Here is a 24,525-nt window from a genome sequence, read left to right on the forward strand (position 1 = left end):
CTGAGTTTTTACAGAATTATAATTCATGGTATTCCAAACCAACTGTTGGTATTTATTTCCAGTGAGAACCATTTTCCCACTGACCTTCCTCCTTTCAGAGGACGGGGATTATGAGGCCCAAAGTACTGATTGAGTAGGAATACTTTTTTACTCTTCTTCACTGTGGAGAAATAAGAGGGCAGGTAGTTGATGATGTCAGGTAGAACAGATTTTATGGTGTGGAATACCATACCCAAACACAACTGAATCAGATTAGACTACAGAATTGTGGTGATGGCAGTCAGAATGTAATATGGTCATCATGAAACAGTACAGTGTGAGAGGTCAAGGTGTCAACCTGGGAAATGAGAATCAAGCAGGAGTGTGGCATGGCAACCAGCTCACAGATCCAGAGTTGAGAGGGATCACTACTGCAGCAGCTCTGCTCTGATACTCTGGTAAGTAGTAGAGCCACTTTATGAGCCCTTATTTCCTATCTCCCTTATTCTGAGGCCAGGTCAATGATATGCTATAGTTTCATTTAAGTTAATAGAGTATAAAGGTGGGATACTTGGGAGCTACATTGTGCATCAGTGTGTCACGGCTGCTACTAGGAGTTACTCCTTTTCATGTCTTTTAAAATACTTTCTACCCATCTTAATTGCTAAATTATCTTTTAGTTACAGCAGCTTATTTTAAAACCTGTACTGTTTTCATCCTGAATTTAGAACATAAGATTTAGTCTTTGAAGTATAGTTTCAGACTTTACTAATTTGTTTAATATAATCCTTATTAACTTGACAAAATGAAAGCCCAGTTGGGGACTTAGTCTAAACAGTAGTCTTTGATCTGAAAGTGTCTCATATTTTGTGATCAATTAAAAACATAAACCTTTGCTTATGCGAAAGGTCTTTCTTAGAACAATCCTGTAATCTTAGGGTTCATTTGTGACTTTAGCATTATCCTCTCTTTGATGTTTGGTAATAGGGGCTGAACTTTTGCTTGGATCTCATGTATATATAGTCAGTTTTGAGGCTATAAATCTAGGACTTTTCAAAAGATTAGAACATTTATCCAGCAAACTGACTCCATTGAAGACTTCATTTCTGAAAATACCCCATTGCTTCTGCTCTCAAGAACTCTATCATTTACTCATATAAATATTGCTAGCTATAATGCACAGAGAAAAACTATCTCGTTCAATCTACATAATTGGGACATCCTTTTCCAGTAAACCCTTTTTCTGCTATTGGACAAAATATTAAAATGATCAGTTTGAGTATATGTTAGAGTTCATGTTTCTGTAACTAAAGGTGCTAATAAACTGAAATCAGATAAGGTAGGTTTTTCCAAAAATACTTCTAAATAATTGAGAACCTAGAAGTCAACAATGTAAAATGCATATGGGACTCTAGTATATTCATAAATCAGAGAAGCAGGCCAAGAACTTTTTAATGGGATAATTGTCTTTTTTAGGCACATTATTTTCATATTAACGATATGGAAATATTTTCACTCATTTACTTTCATCCATTTATCTGTGCTTTTTCTCACTTTGATGAGTTCTCTCAACTTCTTTCTAAGAAAAGCAGAGCAGAGCAGCATAGAATGCCTTAGTAAATGGCCACTGACTCTTGGTCTCAGGCCATAGCGACTTATAGAGAGAAGAGTGGGGCTAGAGACCTCATATCCTGGGTAAAGTGGCCATCACTTGTCATCTACAGTTAATTGTCACCACAGAGAGAAGAGGGTAAGTCTGAGATGTTCATGTGGCATTTCCCTACATTTTAGAGATTGACAAAATAGTTTGTGATTTTTGCTTACATTTGCATTCATAGAACTAAAAAAATTCTAAATTAATTTGGCTAGCAAAATACCGACATGCATATTTTATTTTTTATTTTTATTTTTTGAGACAGTCTTGCTCTGTTACCCAGGCTGGAGGGCAGAGGTTGGCTCACTGCAACCTCTGCCTCCAGGGTTGAAGCGATTCTCCTGCCTCAGCCTCCTGAGTAGCTGGAATTACAGGCGCCCGCCACCACACCCAGTTAATTTTAGTATTCTTAGTAGAGACAGGGTTTCACCATGTTGGCCAGGCTGGTCGCAAACTCCCTACCTCAAGTGATCCGCCTACCCTGGCCTCCCAAAGTGTCAGGATTACAGGTGTGAGCCTCTGCGACTGGCCAACATCCATATTTAAATTATGCATGCATTATAGCTTTATACTGTGTGACCACATTTACTAAAAAAAGAGGAAAAAAGATTACTTGCTTGAGATGGGAAACTATCACCTTTGAAAGCATATTAAGTAGTTGGCTTACTTTGGAATACACAGTAGATTGAAAATGTGAACTAATACTTTAAAATTGCCATATAATGATGTCACTGCAAGCCATTCATCTGTCCGAAGGGAGAAAATGTAGAGGTCTAGGCTTGTGTTGTCACAAAATATACCTTTTAGATAATCCTATACCCGTACAGATTTTTATAACTGTTGCTATCATAAGAGAATGGCTACATCATTGTCCTGCCTTTTCTGTGTATGTGTTTATTTTGTTGTTGCTTTTGAAAGCAATGGACAAAACCTCAAAACACAATTTTGTTCAGATATATCCAGTTTAGTAGTTTATGCTGGTTAAATGATCAAAGTAATTGCTTAAATGTCTTGTGGAATTATCTGTCACTTTATAGGTTTATGTATTTTGGTGGGTACCTTAATAATAAAAAGATATTTAATGTAATAATATTGCTCATAATTCATGTAAGCTACACAGGTAGTTGAGTTATTGTTTTGTCTAAGAAGCTAGGTTTATAGCATGGTAAATAAAAATCAAGATTATGCTTTCTTTTCTACTGTTAAGCTCAATTAAAGGATAATGCATGATTAAAAATATATTTATAAAAATAATTCCAAAGCAAAATTTAGAAAAATGTAAACACAAATGTAAGCCTGTCAGCCAACTAGCTTCTTGAATCTTAACTCCATACTCCTTCCTCAGATGGTGCTGACAAGATGGTGGATCAGGATGGCATCAGTACCTCTTTGGTTCTCTTTGCCTCTTTCCCAGTTCTGATTGCTTTCCTTTATCCTGATTCAAACAGAAAGCTTGCCTTTTCATCTGATACCTGCATTTGTCTACTCACCTAGTCCTGAGCTTTTACCCTGCTGCTTGGGCTCTTATGACTTAATTTTTGTCATTTGCTTTATAAGGGCAGTAGTATGCTTTCTCAGTGTATGGCATATAATAAGTGCTCCAAAAATAGTCTCTTACTCCCTTGCTGCTTGCTTAATAATTGGAAATAACTTCCAGGAGATTTTTCTTAACCTTCCCTTGTCAGTTCTTTTCCCTTCTGCTGATGCTTTCTTGCTGTATAATATAAGAGGACTGTGTTTTTCTAACAAAGACTTTTTCTCTGTCTCAAATAAAAGAACATTATCTTTGGGGATAAAGAAAACAAAGCAATTTCCCCTGAATTACCATTTATCAGAGGTATTGAACAGAACTAACTTCCCCTGGTCTGACTTTAAAGGAATCTGATTGCTTCCTTAGAATGTAAATTTTTAATTACTTCTCTGCCAAGGGCAACATGTTAAAATAAGGAGAATGATTTAACTACACCCGTGTCACCTTGTTTAATTATAGCCTAAGTGGAAAAAGTAGATTATATTTATCCTGTGAATGACAGAGACAGTAGATTGCCTGAGAGTGAGGGGGGCGGACAGGATGGTGGAGGATGGGTATGGGGTGGCACCCAGGAGTCTTAGGAAACTGCTGCTGGTCAGCAACAATGGCCCAAGGAGAGAACCTCATGAGGAAACAGCTCAGTGGCACGGAGCTTCACCGGGAAAGTAGCTCAGCCCAGACCACACATTCATTTTCCCCAAGCATGGTGTGGAAGCAGAGAGCCCTGGACTTCAGGAAGCCATGGGGTGTTTTGACACTAGTCATCAGTGTGGATGAAAGAGAGTAAAGATTCCCTTTGAGTCCTGTGGGATAGAGATTCAGATTCAGTTAGGTTGATTTTAAAAACATGACTTTTTTGCACACCAGAGTTTATAGCTGCAATTCATATCTGCTTGAAACTTCCCTAATTCATAAAGGTAGTAACCTTTTTGCCACATAGGCATATGAGGTGGGGTCCCTAAACATTGATTGGGTAACATTAAACCCCATTGGGTATCCTAAAATTGTATTCTTCAAACATGAATCGTGTATTTAAACAGTTTTTCATGCACCCAAGGAATACCTCAGCTTGAAAAATACCGACTAAAAAACTAGAGTCTCGTTCTTCAGAAGGTCTTTAAACTGCAAATCTCATTGCAAAAGAGTTGTTTTTATAACTGGTAAGAGAATTTTTTCAACTTTTATTTTAAATTCAGGGGATACATGTGCAGATGTGTTACCTGGGCATATTGTGTGATGCTGAGGTTTGGGGTACGAATGATCATCACTCAGGTACTGAACATAGTACCCAAGTTTTTCTTTTCTTTCTTTTTTTTTTTTTTTTGGTGGAGCAATCAGAACACACACAACATTTATTGATTAGGGTTGCCATCTTACATGGGTGCAGTTTGTGGCACCCCCAAAACAATTATGATAGTAGCATCAAAGATCACTGATCACACATCACCATAACAGACATAATAATAAACAGATTTGAAATATTGTGATAATTACCAAAAGGTGACACAGAAACACAAAGTGAGCACACACTGTTGGGTCAACAGTTTTTGAATCCTTGCCCTACTCCCTTCCTCCCGCCTCAATAGTCCCGTGTCTATTATTGCCATTTTTATGAGTAGCCAATGTTTAGCTCCCACTTATGAGAACATGTGGTATTTGGTTTTCTGTTCCTTTGTTAATTTGCTTAGGATAATGGCCTCCAGCTGCATCTATGTTGTTGCAAAGAACACGCTTTCATTCTTTCACATGACTGTGAAGTATTCCATGGTGTATATGTACCACATTTTCTTTATCCAGTCCACCATCGATGGGTACTACCCTAGGTTGATTCCATGTCTTTGCTATTGTGAATAGTGCTGCTATGAACATGGGAGTGCATGTGTCTTTTTGGTAGAATGATTTATTTTATTTTTGGCATATACTCAGTCATAGGTTGAATGGTAGTTCTGTAATATAATTTTTAAAAAAATTATCAAAGCCAGGCATGATGGCCTGTAATCCTAGCTATGTGGGAGGCTTGAGAGTGGAAGCTGGAGACCAGCCTGGATGACATAGTGAGGCTTCATCTCAAATAATTAAAAAGTGGAAAAATAAAATCTAAAAGCATTCCCTAAAAATTCTTACACAACTCGGCCGGGCGCGGTGGCTCATTCCTATAATCCTAGCACTTTGGGAGGCCAAGGCGGGCGGATTGCCTGAACTCAGGAATTCAAGACCAGCCTGGGCAACAATGGTGAAACCCCGTCTCTACTAAAATACAAAAAATCAGCCGGGCATGGCGGCGTGCGCCTGTTGTCCCAGCTACTTGGGAGGCTGAGGCAGAAGAATCGCTTGAACCTGAGAGGCGGAGGTTGCAGTGAGCCGAGATGGCGCCACTGCACTCCAAACTGGGCAACAGAGCGAGACTCCATCTCCAAAAAAATAATAATAATAATTCTTACACAACTCATGTATTCTTGAGACTGCATCTGTAATCCACTTAAAGTTTCCTTAATGAAACACGAGTAATTTGTCTCCCCAATTGACTTTGTTCTTTTATGTGATTTAAAACTAGATTCTTATGTATTAAGTTTGGATAACAGTGGCTCTGGAAATGTTTATGAGGGGACATTTTGGAAATTGAGGGAGTTTAACCTGCCCAAGAAACATTAGGAATATGTCTTTGAACTGTCTGAAAACTGCTGTTCATTGGAGGAGGAATTCACCTTGGGAGGCTGAGGCGGGAGGATTGCTTGAGCCCAGGAGTTTGTGACCACCGTGGGAAACGTGGTGAAACCGCATTTCTACAAAAAATTAGCCAGGCACATGCCTATAGTCCCAGATACTCAGGAAGCCAAGGCAGGAGGATCACTTGAACCCAGGAGGTTGAGGCTGCAGTGAGTCATGATCTTGCCACTGCACTCCAGCCTCGCAACAAAGCGAGACCCTGTCTCAAAAAACAACAAAAAAGTGATGACAAGATTACTTTCCCAAACAACCATTTATGAACAGTTCTGTTAGAAAATTATATTTGGGGCCGGGCGTGGTGGCTCAAGCCTGTAATCCCAGCACTTTGGGAGGCCGAGACGGGCGGATCACGAGGTCAGGAGATCGAGACCAGCCTGGCTAACACGGTGAAACCCCGTTTCTACTAAAAAAATACAAAAAACTAGCCGGGCAAGGTGGCGGGTGCCTGTAATCCCAGCTACTGGTGAGGCTGAGGCAGGAGAATGGCGTAAAACCCGGGAGGCGGAGCTTGCAGTGAGCTGAGATCCGGCCACTGCGCTCCAGCCTGGGCGACAGAGTGAGACTCCGTCTCATAAAAAAAAAAAAGAAAAGAAAATTATATTTGGCGGACTTTTCCTAAAACTTCTCATTTTGGTACAAGTACTCTCTTGTCTTTTGAGTCCAAAGGTAGATTAAGATCATATCTGCTTTCATTCCACACTAGTGATTCATAATGGCAAACTCCCTAAGTTCTTTTTCTAACATGTGTTGTTTCCAAGAACGATCTCCTGCATATGCATTTGTTTTTTTTGGACACAAGTCTAGATGATTCTTAATTATTCTCAATCTACTACCATTATGTTAGACTTTTAAAAGTGAACCTTCTAGGAAAGTTGCCATTTGGTAACCTCAAAGATGTGCCTTCAAAAAGTGAGTGAACTCATTTCTTTTTTAAAATAATGATTCCTTAACATTTGAAATACAAGTTCTTGTCTTTGGTTTATATATTATTGAGGTTTTGGTTTTTAGCATTTAAAGTAGTTGAAGCTGCAAGTTTCTCATATGGCAAATTTATTCTAATCTCTGAAACCATCTGTTAATTGGAATTTCTATAGCATTTAGATAGCTTGATTTGGAGAATGTCAATTATGATACTGGTGGCATAGCAGCAAATCCAATTAGGAGTCAGATTAGTCCTAGTTTTTATGATCCTTAGCAAGTTTAGTAAAAAACCTAATAAAACAGTAACAGCAATGAACACTTAAATAGCAGCACTATGTGTCAGGTGCTGTTCAAGACCCTTTATAAACTTTAATTCTTGAAAAAACTGGAGGAAACAGACACAGAAAAGTTTCTAACTTGCCCTGGATCACACAGCTAGTGGTGGAACTAGTATAGAAACCCATGTTGCTGGGTCCTGAGCCTGTGCTGTGAGCCATTGTGCTCCGCTGCCTCTCCCAGTGTGGGGAGGGGGAGCACCGTTTCAGAGCAGCACTTAGACCATTTTTGGCAAGTGGTCATTCAGGACTCACTGGAGCATTTTTCCATTACATATTGGGTTTCTTCTACCATGAAAGCTAACCTCACCATTTATATTATATTCCCTCTGTTTTCCAAGGGTCTTGCTCTTTTGACTATTTTTTCTCTGTCTTTAATCTTCAACATTCTTTGTAGTACAGTATTGTTTCTATCTGTATTTTTTCAACATAATTCAATAAACACAACATAATGCTGGTGGCTTCTTTCCACTAGCATTTAAATGGCAAATCCCTTAAAATTTAAAATTTTAAAAATCTTAAAATTTAAAAAATCCTCCCCTCTTCCTGTTACCCACCCGCTCATCCCCTCTTGAGTTGCCTCCATTCTGCCCCCACTTCTTCAACCTGTTCTTATCTAGACTTTAGTCTCACTAATTTAGAGAACCTGCTCTTCACCAAAGTCACCCATGACCTTTTTACTAATCCCAACAAACATTTTCATCTTTGTCTTTTGGAAGCCTGTAACTTGGCTGCCTACACTCTTCATGCACCCCCTCTTTTACCTTGAGCTTTGTGACATCTTCTAGCCAAGTTCACTTCTTACCTCTCTGGCCCTTCCCAGTCTCCTTTAAGGTTTCTAGTGACTGTCTGCCCTAGGGATTTGCTTCCTTCCCACTCTACAGAGTCAGCCTAAGTTTTTTCAGCCACTTGTTTGGCTTCGTTTTCTTGATATACATGTAGATGGATTGCAAATCTTTAGCTCACAGCTTTCTCCTGAGATTCACACCCATATTTTTAGGTGCTATAGTTTATCTCACTTGGATAGCTTGCAAGCTACCTTAAATATGTACAATCTGAACTATACCCTTCATATACACACTGACATACACAAGCTGTTTTTATTTCTGTTTCAGAGAATCATCTGTGTACGCAGTTGTTCAAAACAAATCATTTTCTGACACTTTCTCTTTCCTTACATCACCTCTCCCCCAATTCCACCCCCAACTAAAACCATTATTTTATTTCAGGCCACCGTGAACTCAAATTAACTATTCTGATAGCCTCATAAATGGTCTGTCTGCTGCAAGTTACATCACCTTACAACCCCAAAGTGATCTTTCTAGAGTGATCCTTCTGCTCCTGTTTAAATTATTTTGAATGTCTTCACTTTGCCATTAGGATTAAGTCCAAACTCCTCCTTGGCTAAGTCTCACTCTACTTGCTTCTCCAACTTTATCTTTTACAACTTTGTCTCTCCTTGATAGTTCCTGCCAAGTTTAAGTTCTTTAGTTTACTGAAAGGGTGATGTATGCGCTCTCCACTCTGAGCCTTCATGCTTATTTTCTCCTCTGCTGGCATATTTACCAATACTGCCAATTACCTGGCAAGTGATTACAATTTTTTCAGGTCTAATCTTCAATGTAACTTCCTCTGGAAAATTTTTACTGACTACACCTTGCCCCACAGCTAGACCAGGTCAGATATCCCTGCTAGGTCTTTACTGTAGCATTTCATGGCATTTCTGAAACTTTCCTGTAATTGTAGAGATGGTCGGGACTTTGCTTGTGCTGCTGTTTTCTACCCTAGTGTTTAGCACCTAGAAAATGTGCAATCAGTATGTGTTAAATGAGAAGATACTACTTCCAATGGCATACTCTTTGAGCACCTAATTATTCAGAAGTTTCTTGTGTTAAGCAGCACTTTGTCACTTTTCTTTTTTTTTTTTTTTTTGAGTCTCGCTCTGTCTTCCAGGCTGGAGTGCAATGGTGCGATCTCAGCTCACTGCAACCTCTGCCTCCTGGGTTCAAGCAATTCTCCTGCCTCAGCCTCCCAAGTAGCTGGGATTACAGGTGCCTGCCATCAGGCCCAGCTAATTTTTTGTATTTTTAGTAGAGACAGGGTTTCACCATGTTGGCCAGGCTGGTCTGGAACTCCTGACCTCAAGTGATCCACCCACCTCGGCCTCCCAAAGTGCTGGGATTACAGACGTGAGCCACTGCGCCCGGCCTGTCTCTTCTATTTAATGGTTCTGGTTCTATACCCTAAAGAACACAAAGAACAAATCATTAGACAGCCTTCAAATAAATAAAGGAATGTGCTCTGTGCTTCTACTCCACATAGGGTATGGTGCCTAGAATTGAACAATCACCTAGGTGTGGTCTGACCTCAGAGTAGAGTGGGACCATCACTATGCTCATTTGACAGCCTATCCTTGTAATAAGGTAGATTGAGATCATATCTGCTTTCATTCCACTAGTGATTCATAATGGCAAACTCCCTAAGTTCTTTTTCTAACATGTGTTGTTTCTAAGAACGATCTCCTGCATATGCATTTTTTTTTTGGACACAAGTCTAGGAACTTACGTTTCTTCTTGTTAAACTCATCCAAGTTGATGTTGTTAAACTCATCCAAGTTAATGATGTTAAACTCATCCAAGCTGATGATGTTAAACTCATCCAAGTCGATGATGTTAAACTCATCCAAGTTGATGCTGAAGCAACATGCCAGTTGACTAACATGGGGGGATTTTAGTCCTGTCACTGTCTGTATTTGTTTTTCTACCTACTTCATGACATCTAATTTATAAATAAAGCTTACTAGCCATATAATCAGAGACAAGGTACTTAAGTCAAGCCTGTTTCTTCATGTGTAAATGGGGTTGATGACAGGATCAGGGTTGCTGTGAAGAATACATGTGCATATGTTCGCAAAAAACATAGTGCAGTTCTTGGGACATGATATGTACTCAATATATTTTATCTATTATTATTCATATAATTGATAACAAAGTTGAATAGGGCAGGTAGAGGCAGATGCCTTTGTGACATCACTCAAAATCGTTCTCCTAGGTTTAGTCATATTCATTAATAATGGTTTCACGTAGCCTATTTCTATTTATTTTGCCCACAAAAACATATTAGAGAACTTTGAAATGCCTTTCTCAAGCACACTATGATGTTTCTTAGATTTATTGCCTAGTACTCCTTAACCCTCAACGAAAAAAGAAAATTTTGTTTTCCTCATTTGTTCTTAGTGAGCTACCCAAACAACTTTTTGCCAAGACATTTTGAATACTACCCTTATTTCTTAAGACCTAAAAATACATAATAAATAAATAAATAAAACTACCTACTAAGAGCATATGAAGTGATTTATTGATATTGTTTAGATCCATTATATACAGGTAGAAACTTTCCAAATTGTACAAAGAACCATTAAGCATATTGATAAAGACAGTTTTATAGACAAAACAACTGGAAAACAGTTTTAACATACACAATATATAATTATGAAAAAAAAAAAAGTAGAACACATATTGCTCTACCAGATAAATCCCAAGGTTATTAAAAGTCTGCTATGCAAACCTTAAGTTGAAAAATGTGTTCAATGGAGTTACATGGTCTTAAAAAATTAGGTATAATGTAAAAATTAAGCTTTTTTTTTTCTCATTGCAATTGGGAGAGGAACTGAGACAACTTTTTACCCCAAATCTATACAGTTTGAGAAATAATTTATATGTCTAGCACAAAGAAAGAAAATTGAGAATGTTTATGGTTCTGTAAACTTTGCCTTTTATGAAATGCAAACCACATCAGTTTTAAAAATTAGAAACTGTGCAATCAGAAACAGACTGTTCCCTTTATGGTACCATTGTACCTTAATTGGCTTTTTATACCTGAGCACCAAAGCTGAAGTTCTAAATGCCATCTCTTCTTGAAAAGTTATTCTGAAAATGAGCAAGAAATCAAAACTAGCCTATTATCATCTAGAAAATTAGGCACCAAGAAGGAGGTTATCTCCTTAGAAATGCAACATCAGTGACAGAAGTTTCAATTAATTAAGCAGCTGACAGATCTCCTTGTGAACACAACAAAGGAAATCCACATAAGAAGAGCCTCCATAAAGTCCTTTGTCTTCTACCAGGAACTGTCGGAAAACCATTTCTGGCTGTTCTCGCTGTTTTACAATTGTGAGCTAGGGAAAAAACCAAACAGTAACAGCACCTGGTTATAAACATTATTTGAAAATGGCTCAATTTTGTCTATTTCAATTTTGGCAAACATTATTGAATGTCTATTATGTGTGAGGCTATGGAGGATTATGGGAAAGTGCCTAATATCTAGAGTGGAAAGAGGCATGGACCCCGAAACCCCTAAACCCAAGACATACAATTTTAAGTGGCAAAAATGAAACCTAAGCAGAGTGTTATGGGAAAGGCTTCACAATGATAGTAACTGTCACCTGAGCCTTAAAGGATAGGGGTAGGGCTAGAGAGTATTCCATACTGGAATACATGTACCATGTACCAGAGATATAATTATGGCTGGCATGTAAATTATCACAGGCTTCTAAAAGGGACAAATTATCATAATAATGAGTTTGGGCTTCTGTAGGAAATGTGATCCAGTGAAGGTGCAGAAGAATGAAATGAGACAATTAAGTGGCAGCAGTATGTACAATACAGTCGTGAGACAGGGACAGTAGATAGGAAGTGGTTTGAAGTGTCTGGGTGGGAGATGATCAGGTTCTGAATTAGAGCAGTGGAGGTGGAAAGGGGGTGGATTGGGGAGATGCTAGAGAGGTTAACATGCAGGGAAAATTGGGAGAACTTCTGTCCTTTGCTCATCATGATTCTCTAGACCTGTGCTGTCCAGTACAACAGCCAGCCACACATACTATTGAGATGTACTGTAAATATAAGACACACAATGGATTTCTAGACTTAGTATGAAAAATAAAATGTAAAAATATCTCAATAATTGATACAGATTACATTAGAAATTATATTTTGGATATACTGGGTTAAATTAATTATTTAAATGATTTTTTTCTTTTTAAATGTGGTCGTCAGAAAACATAGAATTGCATATGCATTTGCATTACTGGAGAGTGCCGTTCTAGAAGAAGCCCACAGGGAAGAAGCCCAGAAGAGAGCCAGTTTTGTCATGAACACTTTGAGCCCTTCTTTCTACACCTGTATTCCTATTTGAGGAAGTCAAGGTAGATGATCTGAATGGTCAGAATTTCATATTTATTGCGCCACAAGTGGGGTTAACTGATCTATACATGCACAACGGTGCCTCTCCACCAGCGTCCTATATAATTAAGAGGAGCCAGGGTACTTCTCACTTCTTCCTCTCAGGAGGTAAACCCACCAGAAAGGCCTGCAATAGGGAAGCACATGCAGTTAGCCCCTTCACCAGCTGCAGCGGGGAAGGTATGTGCAATTTTGGCTAGGAGGGCAGGGCCCTCCCTACTTTTGCATTCTATGCTTTTTAGTTATCAGGTAGAATAATTCTGTCACCACCACTTGCTTTTTTCTTTTATAACATTTTGGCCTGGATCCAAGTCTGTTAAGTTTTAAATTGCCCCGACCTAGTAAAAATAATAATACGTAAGAACAACTGCTGCTGCCGCAACTCAGCTAATTCCATGTGGATGCAGATATGTGTGATGCCTTGGCTTTTGGATGTCAGCTCTAGGTACTGGGAGTTGGCACTGGAATAGCTGTGTGCATAGGCAGATTCCACTCCTACATGCTCCAAAGTTTAAGATTTGCCTCCTGATGAACCTGAAGTCAGGATTCTTTTCATTTTATGTTTTATCCACCCTCTCCCACATGCCACTACAACTTTACTATTGTCCATGATTGGTAGGGGCAGTGTGGGTCTAGCCTCTGACACAACTCGGGCTGAGACTGGGCAGGATAAGACACTGAAGGAGGAAAGACTTGAAGTTCCAATTTCTTTAGAATTTACTTTCTTTATGGAAATTAATAGAAATAAGTTCAGGTTGCTCATCTGAGGTATTTTCTATTGCTGCCATTCACTTGGGTTTGTTTTTGTTTTTGTTTTTGTGTGGTGCTCACTGTACAACTTCCTCTGACAAAGTGTCTGGCTATGAGCTGAGGTGGTAAGTAGAACAGGGACTGGATTTCAGCCTTGGGAGAAACTTAGCTTTAAACTACAGTGATTAATATCCTACGCCACCATTTGACTGTCTACAGATGTCTGGATGACACAGAAAGTATAGTGGAAGGTCTCAGGGGAGTGGAGTCATGGAAGTGGTGTTGGCCTGTCTTGACACAGTGATGGTCTCTTCAAGGGGCACACCCAAACCAATAAAAGGAAAGCATGCTGGTATGGATTGGTAGATCCGTCTTTATGTCCCCGCTTTACATTTCTGAAGGGAGGGATGGCCCTATAGAGTAAGGAGGAGAGCATTAAAATAATCACTGCTTGTCACCTCCTTGCTTCTTGTGTGTCCTCTCCAAGGGAAGACTGGCTAACTCTGAATGTGACATTCTCTGGGTCACCTTACCAGAGGTCTTAAAGAATTAATGTGCTTCAAAAGCCAATCTCATCTTTCATTGGCTGACTCACAGGGAATCGCTAAAGCATGGCAGTGATTAGGAAGGCCCAGGTAGAACATGTTCAGCGAGAAAAGAGCCATGGTACAACCTTCGGGGAATACCAACTCTTAAGTGGCAGATGAATGAAGAGAAGCCAATGAAAAAGAGTCACTGAGAAAGAAGAATCAGGAGCAGGAGATGTTTTAAAAGCTGACAGGAGAGCATTTGAGGAAGTAGTCAACCTTGTACATGCTGTAAAAGGATTGAGAATCAATTGTCTTTAGCAAGTTGGCAGTGTACTGAGAACTGGAGAGATGGGAAGGAAAGAGCAGTTAATAGAGACTTTTTCAAGGAGCTTGGTTGTAGAATGTTTGGGATGTTGCCAGTGTTCAATAAATACTTGTAGAATGAATGAGGAAAGGGAAGCAGAATCTTGGAGAAGTGGCAACTTCTATGAAGGTAGATTTGAACAGCTTGTAAACTGTGGAGAAGGGCCAATGGTAAAGGAATACTCTAGGCAATACAAGTGAAAGGAGAGAGAATAAAAAACATTTACAGAGAACCGTGCAGGGCAGGACTAGAACTTATCAGGAAGGCACTTGGTTTCGGTCATCTGTAGACATACTGTGGTAGAAATCTTTTTTGTTGTTGTTCCCCCACATGTATGAGAACAATCAGACAATAAGGTCTAAGAGGACTGAGTTTTTGGAAAAGTAATTAGCATAATCTGGAAGGTAGCAGTTCCTTCTAGATTTGATTTTATTATTCTTGATCCTTCCATACCAACTCTTTTCTCCTACTTAATCTTAACCCTTTAAAAATATGTTTTCATTTCCTTTGTTGAGTCAGTTTTCAAATGTCAGAGAAAAGGTGGAATGCTAAGCGCCCTGGGACTAAGCAGCTAGTACAAGCCCTGTATCTGCTATGATCCAGCTGTGAGACCCTGACCAAGCTAGTCAGCTCCTTTGAGCCTCACTTTCATGTCTGTGATGTGCAGGTAGGTATAGGAAGCCAGGTAATCTCCCAGATTCCTTTCAACTCTGACATCTGTGGATTTTAAATATTTCAAATTCTTTATAGAGATAGCACTCTATGAACAGATGGATACATTTGCAGGTAGTACATAAGAAAATATGATTCTTTAAGTATTCAAGCTAATAATTGTTTTATCACACAGGTGTTTAATATTTTATTCACATGTAATATTTGAAGCTCACCCCCAAATGGTTTTATAACCAAAGCTGACATAACTTTGGTAAGAGGTTGGAACAGGTGGGAGAAAGCAGAAGAAAGTTTAATGTTTTTCCCTGAAGGAGGAACTACTGAGCACAAGGATGATCTCCATGCTCAGTCCTGCCTCTTCTCTGCAAATGGCCAGTTGGAGGGATGCAGTTGCTGCAGCTGGGATGAAGGTGAATCATTATTGCTGTGCATTCTAAATACAATTTGCATTTCATTGGACTCAAGATCTGGTTACATGTTTCTAGGCTTAAACTGAACCCACATAGGTGCTGTGTGGTGTGAAAACTGTTCTAGAAAAGTTGTATATTCATCCAGATTTACCTAAGTTCAATTTACCTAAGCTCTACCTAAAGTTGATGTTTGCATGCATGAGTTACTTTCACAGTTACGAATGTTGGTTTAGATTGACATCACATTTACATTTCAGGAGACAATTGGCCCCACAAATACCCTGGCACTTGTAGACACGTGCCTCCAGGTGAGTGTCTTATAGCTCTTCAGTAAGCAGTGTTACACAGCACATCATCATCTATACATTCTAGATCCCAGGAGACTCTAATAGTGAGCCTGGGAAGGAAAACAAGTAAGTATCTGGAAGGTGGCAACAAGATATAATTTTTCTTGGGTTCTAGACATATTAAATTTTTTTACTCAAACTCAGAAAAGGCTAGAAGGGCTTGGAAGGACAGGAATAACAAAACTTTTCAGAGATCATAAATTAAACATTGTAATAAATCAAATTTTACAAATATTCTAAATGATACTTCTATAATTAAGTAATTTTAGGCACCAGAAGAAAAGTCATTTCCAAGTCTGTTAATGATACCAAGTGCTATTAAATCATGAAGTTAGTACTGACTAAGATACCCCATAGTTAACCCATGGTAATAGCTGTTTATGTTTGTGACTGATAAGTAGGTAGATATACTTAGAGGTTAATGTGAGGGTTTTTTTAACTTTTATTTTAGATTTGTGATGGTGTGAGTTTTTAAAATCAAAGATCACTTCATAAAAACATGGGGTGTGCATTTTACATCTTTAATGAAATTTTTAACACTTGAATAAAGGGAAAAATAAAATCGCTTTCTTACCTTCATTGAATATGGCCTCTTTTGTTGGATAATACCCATTATCATTCTGAGTTGTTGAGAGTATGGGTTTCCCACTTCAGGCAGCAATGTCTTAAATTTAAGAAAATCAAAGTTTTAGTACAGTTTATAACATTTAGATAGAAGTAGCAATATGAGATTAGCATAATGTTACAAACATCCTTCTAAAACCATGTACTTGAATATTGGTGTGGTTCATTACCTGAAAACCAAAACTGTGGGGAAAATGCAGTAAAAATTATTATTGGCACCCATTACCATAAATGACAGAAGACAATTTCTGTCTTTTGAAAAAAACTCTTCCTCTGGAATTTGACACTTGCACATCACTGAAGTGACACAGCACAGACGTAGTCAGCCCTCTGTATCCATAGGTTCTGCATCCATGGATTCAACCAACAACAGACAAAAATAATATTTGGAAAAAATGCATCTGTACTGAAAAGGCATGGATATTGGGGTTTTTTTTTTGGTCATTATGCTGTAAATAATATAGTTCAACAAGTATTTACATAGCATTTTACATTGTATTAGGTGTTACAAGTAATCTTTTTTTTTTTTTTTTTTTTTTTTTTTTAATAGAGGGTCTCACTATGTTGCCTAGGCTGGTCTCAAACGCCTGAGCTCAAGCAATCCTCCCTCGTCAGCCTCCCAAAGTGCTGGGATTATAGGCGTGAGCCACTGTGCCCAGCTGGTGTTATAAGTAATGTACAGATGATTTAAAATATATGGGAGTATATGCACAAGTTATATGCAAATACCATGCCATTTTATATCAGGAACTTCAGCATCTGTGGATTTTGGTATCTATAGAGAGTTCTGGAACCAATTCCCCATGGATACCAAGAGACAATAGTATATGTTTTATGCAAACAACTTCCTGTGAAAGTTTTATCCCTTTTCAAGATTCAAGGCTATGTTGTGAGAGAAAAGAATGTACTTTATTCCTTCAGTGGATGGAAAATTCCATCCAAGTACTACTGTTCCAGCATTAAAACAAACTACCAAATGTTGATTTCTCAAAGGGAATGCAGCCTCTTAGATATCCCAGAAATCTGGTTAGTGGTCTACAGGCCAATCCAGCTGCACATGGCATCCAGGAGATATGAAGGATTTTGACTTACATTTCTTCCATTAAGACAGAGTAAAATGCTAATGTTTGCTTCTCAGCAAGAAGATGCCAAGAGCCAATGCATCATCGTGAGTTAGCAAGAGAACATGTGAGTTAGAATGTTTCACCATAAACCTCAAGTTTCAGGAAAAGTTTATGGTCAATATTTTTCACAGGAGTAAGGAAAACAAAAAATTCATTATTTATATTCACACTCCCATCCCCTATATGCATTATGTGGCATATTATGGTAGATCTATTTATTCAACAAACAATATAAGTATTCTTCATGTATATGTTTTAAAGTGCCAACTGCCTCTAAAAAGAAAGTAGCTTACATTTGGTTTTTAACTTTGTTTCATTTTGTTGATGAAAGTCAAGGAAATACCGGTATACTGATATAAGCGCAGACCTACCAATCTGCTGCCTTGTGATAGAGACACTGGCTATTTCCTGTGGATGTTCAGTTCAGCAACTATGCATTCAGCATTTACTATGTCAATATATTACAAGAGGAAGCTTCCTTAACTCTTATATAAAAATTCTTCATAGTTCTTTGCCTACTGAATTTTTTTTAAATTGCATTTATAATCATTTCTTAATTTCAAATATATGCAGATATCAATTTCCAAATCTTCATCTTAAAACCAATCTCTAACTGGAATATGGATACCCTTGAATTCTCTTAAAAATACACTTTTGACATTCCTAATGAATATGCAGCTCTCTAAACTGATCACCTGTCATGGCCTTGAATTTTAATCCTGCCTCTTCTGCGAGAAAATTTATATATTGATAAACCGTACTTCATACAATTGGGTTCAACAACTAGACTTAAGCCATCTTGCCACAACGTAAGTGAGGCTTCAGGAAACTATCTGCTGAGCTCTACTGGAATCCACTATCAGAGTCAGACAACGGCCGTCTGGCAGTGATGCTCACACAACAATGGTCTACAAATAAGGTTTGCAATAAATGTTGACTCTTGTACAAATTATAAGCTGGGTTTTCCTAAGATACTTTAAAATGGTCATTTGTATTAATTTAACATCAAACTCACAATTTCTTTTGTTATTGCAACAAAGGGGTGTATAGTCTGTTTTTATGGAATTATTATTTGTTAACTCAGTAATCTGATTTAGTCTGTAGCCAAACACCTATGAAAGATTTCTACATTCTTTTGAGTATGCAGTTCAGTACCAGGGGTGAGTCCAGAGCATAAGAACTGAATTCAGTTCCCACCTCTGCCATTTTATTACCTGAAGGAACTTGTCTCCAAGCCTCAACTGATTCCTCTGTAAAATGTTGAGATCATATCCATCTCACTAATTTGTTACGACAATTAACTGAAATGTTATATTTAAGTATTTAGAGTACAGAGACTGGCACACAGTTAATGATCTGGAAGTATTAGCATTTTCTATTAAAGTCACATATTTTAGTTGTTTGAAAGTATACAAATAACCTTATACAAGCTAATTGATATTGATCAAAACATGAAATTCTTTCATATACAGAAATATATGCCTTATTATTTTTCTTTCTATAATACTTCACTGCACATAAATAAAAACACTTGTGGTAATATGAAAAATAATTTTATAAAATAAAATATAAATATAATATAAAAATAAAATATTTTAAAAATGAAAAATAAAAAAAATTATTTTTCATATTACCACAAGTGTTTTTATTTATGTGCAGTGAATAAAAATACTGCAAAAGTATTTTTAAAAAGCAATGAAAAAAATACTTACCATATCTGTGTTGATATGTGCAAAAGATGGCACATTAAATATTCCTTGGATCAGTTCTGGTGGGCTGCTTACTCCCAACCATAGGAACATGTGTAGGCCATTAGCCAGTAAGAATATTCCTTCTTCTGAAAGACGGGACTCAGAGCAACGAACAGCAGCAGGTAACATTGTACTCTTGACATCTAACGTGTGCTGGGCAGGCACAGACGAGAGTTAGAAACTCCTTTCTTCCCCTTCCTTTCCCGCCTTCCTATCTCTTTTCCTTTCCTTTTTTCTCCCCCCACTCCCTCAGTGCATAGTGAGTACCTATTATGTGCCAGACTTTATTCCAGTCATTAGACAATAATCCCCACCTTGTGCAGCAAATGGTTTTGTGCAGGAAGAGACAAGACATAAAATAAGTAAAATATACAGAATATAGATGGTGTTAAGAGTTATGAAGAAAAGATGCAGGAAAGTGGGATGGGGTGTGTCTCTGGTAAAGGTGGGGACAATTTTAACTAGGGTAGTCCAGGGAGCCCAAGAACTTTTAAGAAGGTAACCTGAGGAGGTAAGAGAAGGAGCCATGGGGACAACTAGAGAAGACCATTTCAGATGGAAGGAAAAGCTAGTGCACAGGTCCTAAAGCAAGGGCCCAACTGGAGTGCTTGAGGATCAGCACAAAGCCCAGCGTGGCTGAAGTGGGATGGGGAAAGGGAGAGTAACAGAAGATTTCTAGAAGGGAGGGGAGGGGAGGACACACAGCACTGGGCCAGGATGGTAGGAACTTTGGCTTTTACTGAGATGAGAAATCCTGGAGTGTTTTGAGCGGAGGAGTGATTCGAGCTGACAAATTTTTTTTTTTTTTTTTTTTTTTGAGACGGAGTCTTGCTCTGTCGCCCAGGCTGGAGGCACTATCTCAGCTCACTGCAACCTCCACCACCCTGGTTCAAGCAATTCCCCTGCTCAGCCCCCGCGAGTAGCTAGGATTACAGGCACATGCCACCACACCTGGCTAATTTTTTTGTATTTTTAGTAGAGATGGGGTTTCACTATGTTGGCCAGAATGGTCTCAAACTCCTGACCTCAGGCAATCCGCCCGCCTTGGCCTCCCAAAGTGCTGGGATTACAGATGTGAGCCACTGCACCCGGCCAGAGCTGATAATTATTTTATCAGGATGCCCTAACTTCTGTGCTGAAAACAGACTGAAGGAGATGCAGAACTCCTCAGATTCCCTCCCCTCACCATAATGAGCACATACTGATGCACATAAGCAACTTGCAGAAAGAGCCCCTGCTCGAAATCCCACACCATATATTTTGAAGGCATTTGTGACTTTAACTTTCCTCTTAAGAACAACATGTTTCAGATATAATATATGGGAAAGCACAAAATATGATTCCCTTCCAGCCTCCTCTAGGAAATGCACCACCCCAGCATGCTTACTATGGGCAGAAGTTGTGGGTAGAAGAAAAGCTGAGAGTCAGCCACACCCATGGTCATGACCAGCTGTCTCTGGTATGCTCGTTCATCTGTTGAGATCTCTGGTCTGCTGAGTAGCACACAGTTTTTCAACAAGCAATTCATGTATACTGGCAATACTTTCATGGAATCTGGTAGAATAAGCTGAAAAAGACAATTTTTTGTTTCATATGCTTGATCTTTACTGAGAATAATCCCCTGAGCTTCATCTGTAAGACTGAAACATCATTTGCTTTTGAACTTGTAAGGATGTAAGGATTAACTGGTAAACCATGTAAAGCACCTAGAGCACACAGTAACTGGCAGAGAGTGGGCATTCAAAGAGCAGCAGTTGTTTTTATTTTATCTAGTGTAGGTGTAGGTGTTATCAGCACTACCGGCTCACTGCTTAGGATGCAGTCCCAGCTCTGTCTTTTAGCAGGTGTGAGACCCTGGGCAAATTACTTACCCTGTCTTTTTCTCAGTTTTTTTTTTGTTTTGTTTTGTTTTTTTTAAGCTGAATATGGAATAGTATATCTACTTCATGATAATTGAGTTATGCGAATTAAATGATCTGTAAAGCACAATAGTGCCTAGCACATAGGATGTACCATATATATGTATGTTTAGATGTATACATGTTTAATAAAATTTTTTAAAAAGTTATTTCCTAACCTATGTTTCCACTTCAAGAATAGCATTTCTAACTGCCCACAGGATATCTCTTCCTTTATGCTTTTCATGCATCTTAAATTCATCAAACAAATATTAAATGCCATTGTGTCATAGGTTCTGTTCAAAATGTCAAGGATATAAAAAGGAATAAAGCATAGTCCATGTTGTAAGATGCTTGAAGTTCGCTGGGGATAGACATAAATACATAAAACATAATAAAGAGATTGCAGTATTATAGATTAAAAAAGGAAATGCTTCATGCATTTAGATATGTCACTACCAAATGATAACCTGCAAAATCAAACTCCTACAATTCCACAAACATGTTCTTCCTCCCATGTTTCCTATTCAGTGTAGAACTTCCAGATGAACCCTAATTCATGTATTTCTTTACCCTCAATTAATAAACAAATCCTTTTAATTCCACCTTCATAATCTACTTGTACCTTCTCTCCATCCTAACTTTGGCTCACATGACCTCATCTAACTGCCCCAAAGTATATGCCCTTGTGAGATACTACAACCTAACACAATGCAGCAATTCTAGGAACACAACCTGATGATTTAAGAAATTATAGATAATGTCCTGATAATGTCCTATATTGTTTAACTTTCTCCTTAATCAATATTGTAAGAATAGCTAATAATCAAGTTTGATCTGAGTGTCACTTCCTTTCACTTAATAGCACAAGTCAGTGAACAAGGACATATCCAAAAGAAAAATTATACATACGAGATAATAATAACTTGCAAACAGATAAATGAAATATCTGATCTATAACCAAATGGTTTCTTTTTAGCTTTCTCTTTTTTTTTTATTTTTATTTTTTGAGATGGAGTCTCGCTCTGTCACCCAGGCTGGAGTGCAGCGGCACAATCTTGGCTCACTGCAACCTCGCCTCCTAAGTTCAAGTGATTCTCCTGCCTCAGCCTCCTGAGTAGTTGGGATTACAGGCATGCACCACCACCCCTGGCTAACTTTTGTTTATTTAGTAGAGATGGGGTTTCGCCATGTTGGCCAGGCTGGTCTCAAACTCCTGATCTCAAGCAATCCGCCCGCCTCAGCCTCCCAAACTGCTGGGATTACAGGCATGAGCCACCATCCCTGGCTTAGCTTTCTATCTTAATGATCAAAATGGATATACAGTTATCAGAATCCACACTGAAAAGAAAATGTCCCTGAGGGCTCTGTGAGAATTTATTCTGCAACTTAAATTTATATCGTAAGTCTCTTCTCATGATGTACTAAGTAAGGAATGTGTGGGATAGAACTTTCTAACTGGCTCAGGCAGACATATTTCAGAATGATTCTACTTTGCAGTTTGTTTCCCCTATCAACTTCTAATCTCCTTTCAAAGAACCAAGGACAGTTAAATGTATGTTTATTCTTAAAAGTAGAACACTCTCTTCTTCTAATTTTTTCTCTAGCATAATATATCTTCACTTAACAACATTTGGTACTGGATTACTTTCTCAGCCAAGGAAAACTATGATAAAAAGATGTAGGAACAAGATCATGGTCATATTCCAGAGCCATGTGGCCCCGATGCTATTTCTGATCTAGTTACTAGTTAGGCATTTTACATGTTATAAAGATCAAGGATCAAGAATGTTCTTAGATTCCTGTATAAAGCATGTCCGTTTGGTTTTAAAATATCAGATTGAAATGTCACTGGTTGCTTCTAATTAATGAGGTCATATTAAACGAGTTCAGAAATCTGTGATCCTAAATACCACAAAGGGGGGAGGTTGGCCCACAATGACACTATTACGACTAAAAAGTCTAATCAGAGGAGGTTGGATTGTAGGAGGCAGAGGGAAGAAAAACAGGTGGTAAATGAGAAGGAAAATCTAATCATGAAAACAAAAAAAATGGAGTTAAAGAATGAAAGAAAACAAGAAGACAGTCTTATTCAATGTTTTTGAGGTGAGGAAGAAAATGTGCCACGGATTACCACTATAAAATCTCCCTACCCCACCGACCCCCTCCATAAATAACTAAATTATTCTTTGGGAGTAAGGTATGAGTGAGGTGGGAGCAGTAATTCATGTAAGTTGAGCTTGCTTGAATTTGGAAAATTCTCTTCTTTAGGTTTTGACAGAAGTGGTAATAAGGTTTTTTGTTTTTTTGTTTTTGTTTTTGTTTTTTTGAAAAGCTTATTTTGCAGTTAAGGTCATTTGACTTGCCTTTTGAAATCAATGCACTCCCATATGATATTAATATATTTAAGCTCAGAACAGTGAGCTAGTAGATTTACTAAAAATAATCTACATTGCTTATGTAAGCCTTATAAGCCTTAAAGTTTGCTTTTTTTGTTTGTTTTTTAAAGATACAGGGTCTCACTTTGTCATCCAGGCTAGAGTATGGTGGCACAATCATACCTTGCTGCATCCTCAAGCTCCTGGGCTCCAGGGTTCCTCTTGCCTCAGCCTCCTGAGTGGCTGGGATTATAGGCATGTACCACTACACCTGGATAAGTTTTTATTTTTAGTAGAGGTGGAGGTTTTGATATGTTGCCCAGGCTGGCCTTCAACTGCTGGCCTCAAGCAATCCTTCTGTCTTGGCCTCCCAAAGTGCTGGGATTACAGGTGTGAGCCACTGCACCCAGCCTAATTTATCTTGTTTTTAGTTTCTAGTTATATGTCTTTTTTTTTTTTTGCCCAGGCTGGAGTGGAGTGGCATGATCTTGGCTCACTGCAATGTCCGCCTCCTGGGTTCAAGCTATTCTCCTGCCACAGCCTCCTGAGTAGCTGGGATTAGAGGTCCGCACCACCATGCCCAGCTAATTTTTTGTAGTTTTAGTAGATGCGGGGTTTCACCATGTTGCCCAGGCAGGTCTTGAACTCCTGACCTCAAGTGATCCACCTGCCTTGGCCTCTCAAAGGGTTGGGATTACAGGCATCAGCCAACATGCCCAGCCATATGTCTTAACCCAGCATCTATCATATGATCCTCAGAGTGACAGTTTCCTTAGATTTTGTACCCTAATTGCCTTCTCTTGCTGCAGCCTAGTTTTGGCTTCAGCAATTCAGTAAAAGTAGTTCTACTGAGGTCCAGTATCACATAATCCAAATAGCTCCTTGATGGTCTTGCTTGGGTCAAGGAAACTTTGGGCGCTATGGTAAAATACTGGAATTCCTTTAGGAATCTCTCCATTTTCATAGATACTATTTTTCACAAGTGAACTGTAGGAAAGTACCAAGTTTACAGTTAGATTTTCTGAACAGAATAAGTCCAACTATTCTATGTTTTCAGACAATACTGTTTTAGAATCTCCACATTTTCTAGACTCCATGATGGTTAATCATAAGGTACTTAAGTTACATTATTTTTTTAAAACATACCATTGGTTGAAAGGCACACTTGAAAAGTGCTAATGGAAACACCTTATTATAAGAACAGGAATAATCTCTATCAACTTATTCAGAGAAAATTTAACATCATAATGTTTTTACTCCAGAAATAATTTAATTTTGCAAACAGGTTAT

The 24,525-nt window shown here is 38.4% G+C and overlaps 1 protein-coding gene across 4 annotated transcripts in view; it reads right to left on the reverse strand.

Annotated features, from left to right (window-relative positions):
* Window positions 1-10,482: 10,482 nt before the first annotated feature.
* Window positions 10,483-24,525, reverse strand: part of SEC24D (SEC24 homolog D, COPII coat complex component) — a 111,528-nt gene continuing 97,485 nt past the window's right edge. For 2 of the 4 annotated variants that reach the window (XM_025385603.1, XM_025385600.1), the window contains exons 20-23: window positions 20,347-20,526; window positions 18,921-19,112; window positions 16,035-16,124; window positions 10,483-11,324 (exon numbers count right to left, since the gene is read on the reverse strand). In XM_025385603.1, coding sequence (XP_025241388.1) covers window positions 11,184-11,324; window positions 16,035-16,124; window positions 18,921-19,112; window positions 20,347-20,526 — 603 coding nt within the window. In that variant the 3' untranslated portion in view covers window positions 10,483-11,183. The remainder of the gene's footprint in view (window positions 11,325-16,034; window positions 16,125-18,920; window positions 19,113-20,346; window positions 20,527-24,525) is intronic. The other 2 variants (XM_025385602.1, XM_025385601.1) reach the window with 1 other exon arrangement.

The sequence above is a fragment of the Theropithecus gelada genome, chromosome 5 (genome assembly GCF_003255815.1).
Source record: "Theropithecus gelada isolate Dixy chromosome 5, Tgel_1.0, whole genome shotgun sequence".
Lineage (NCBI taxonomy): Eukaryota > Metazoa > Chordata > Mammalia > Primates > Cercopithecidae > Theropithecus > Theropithecus gelada.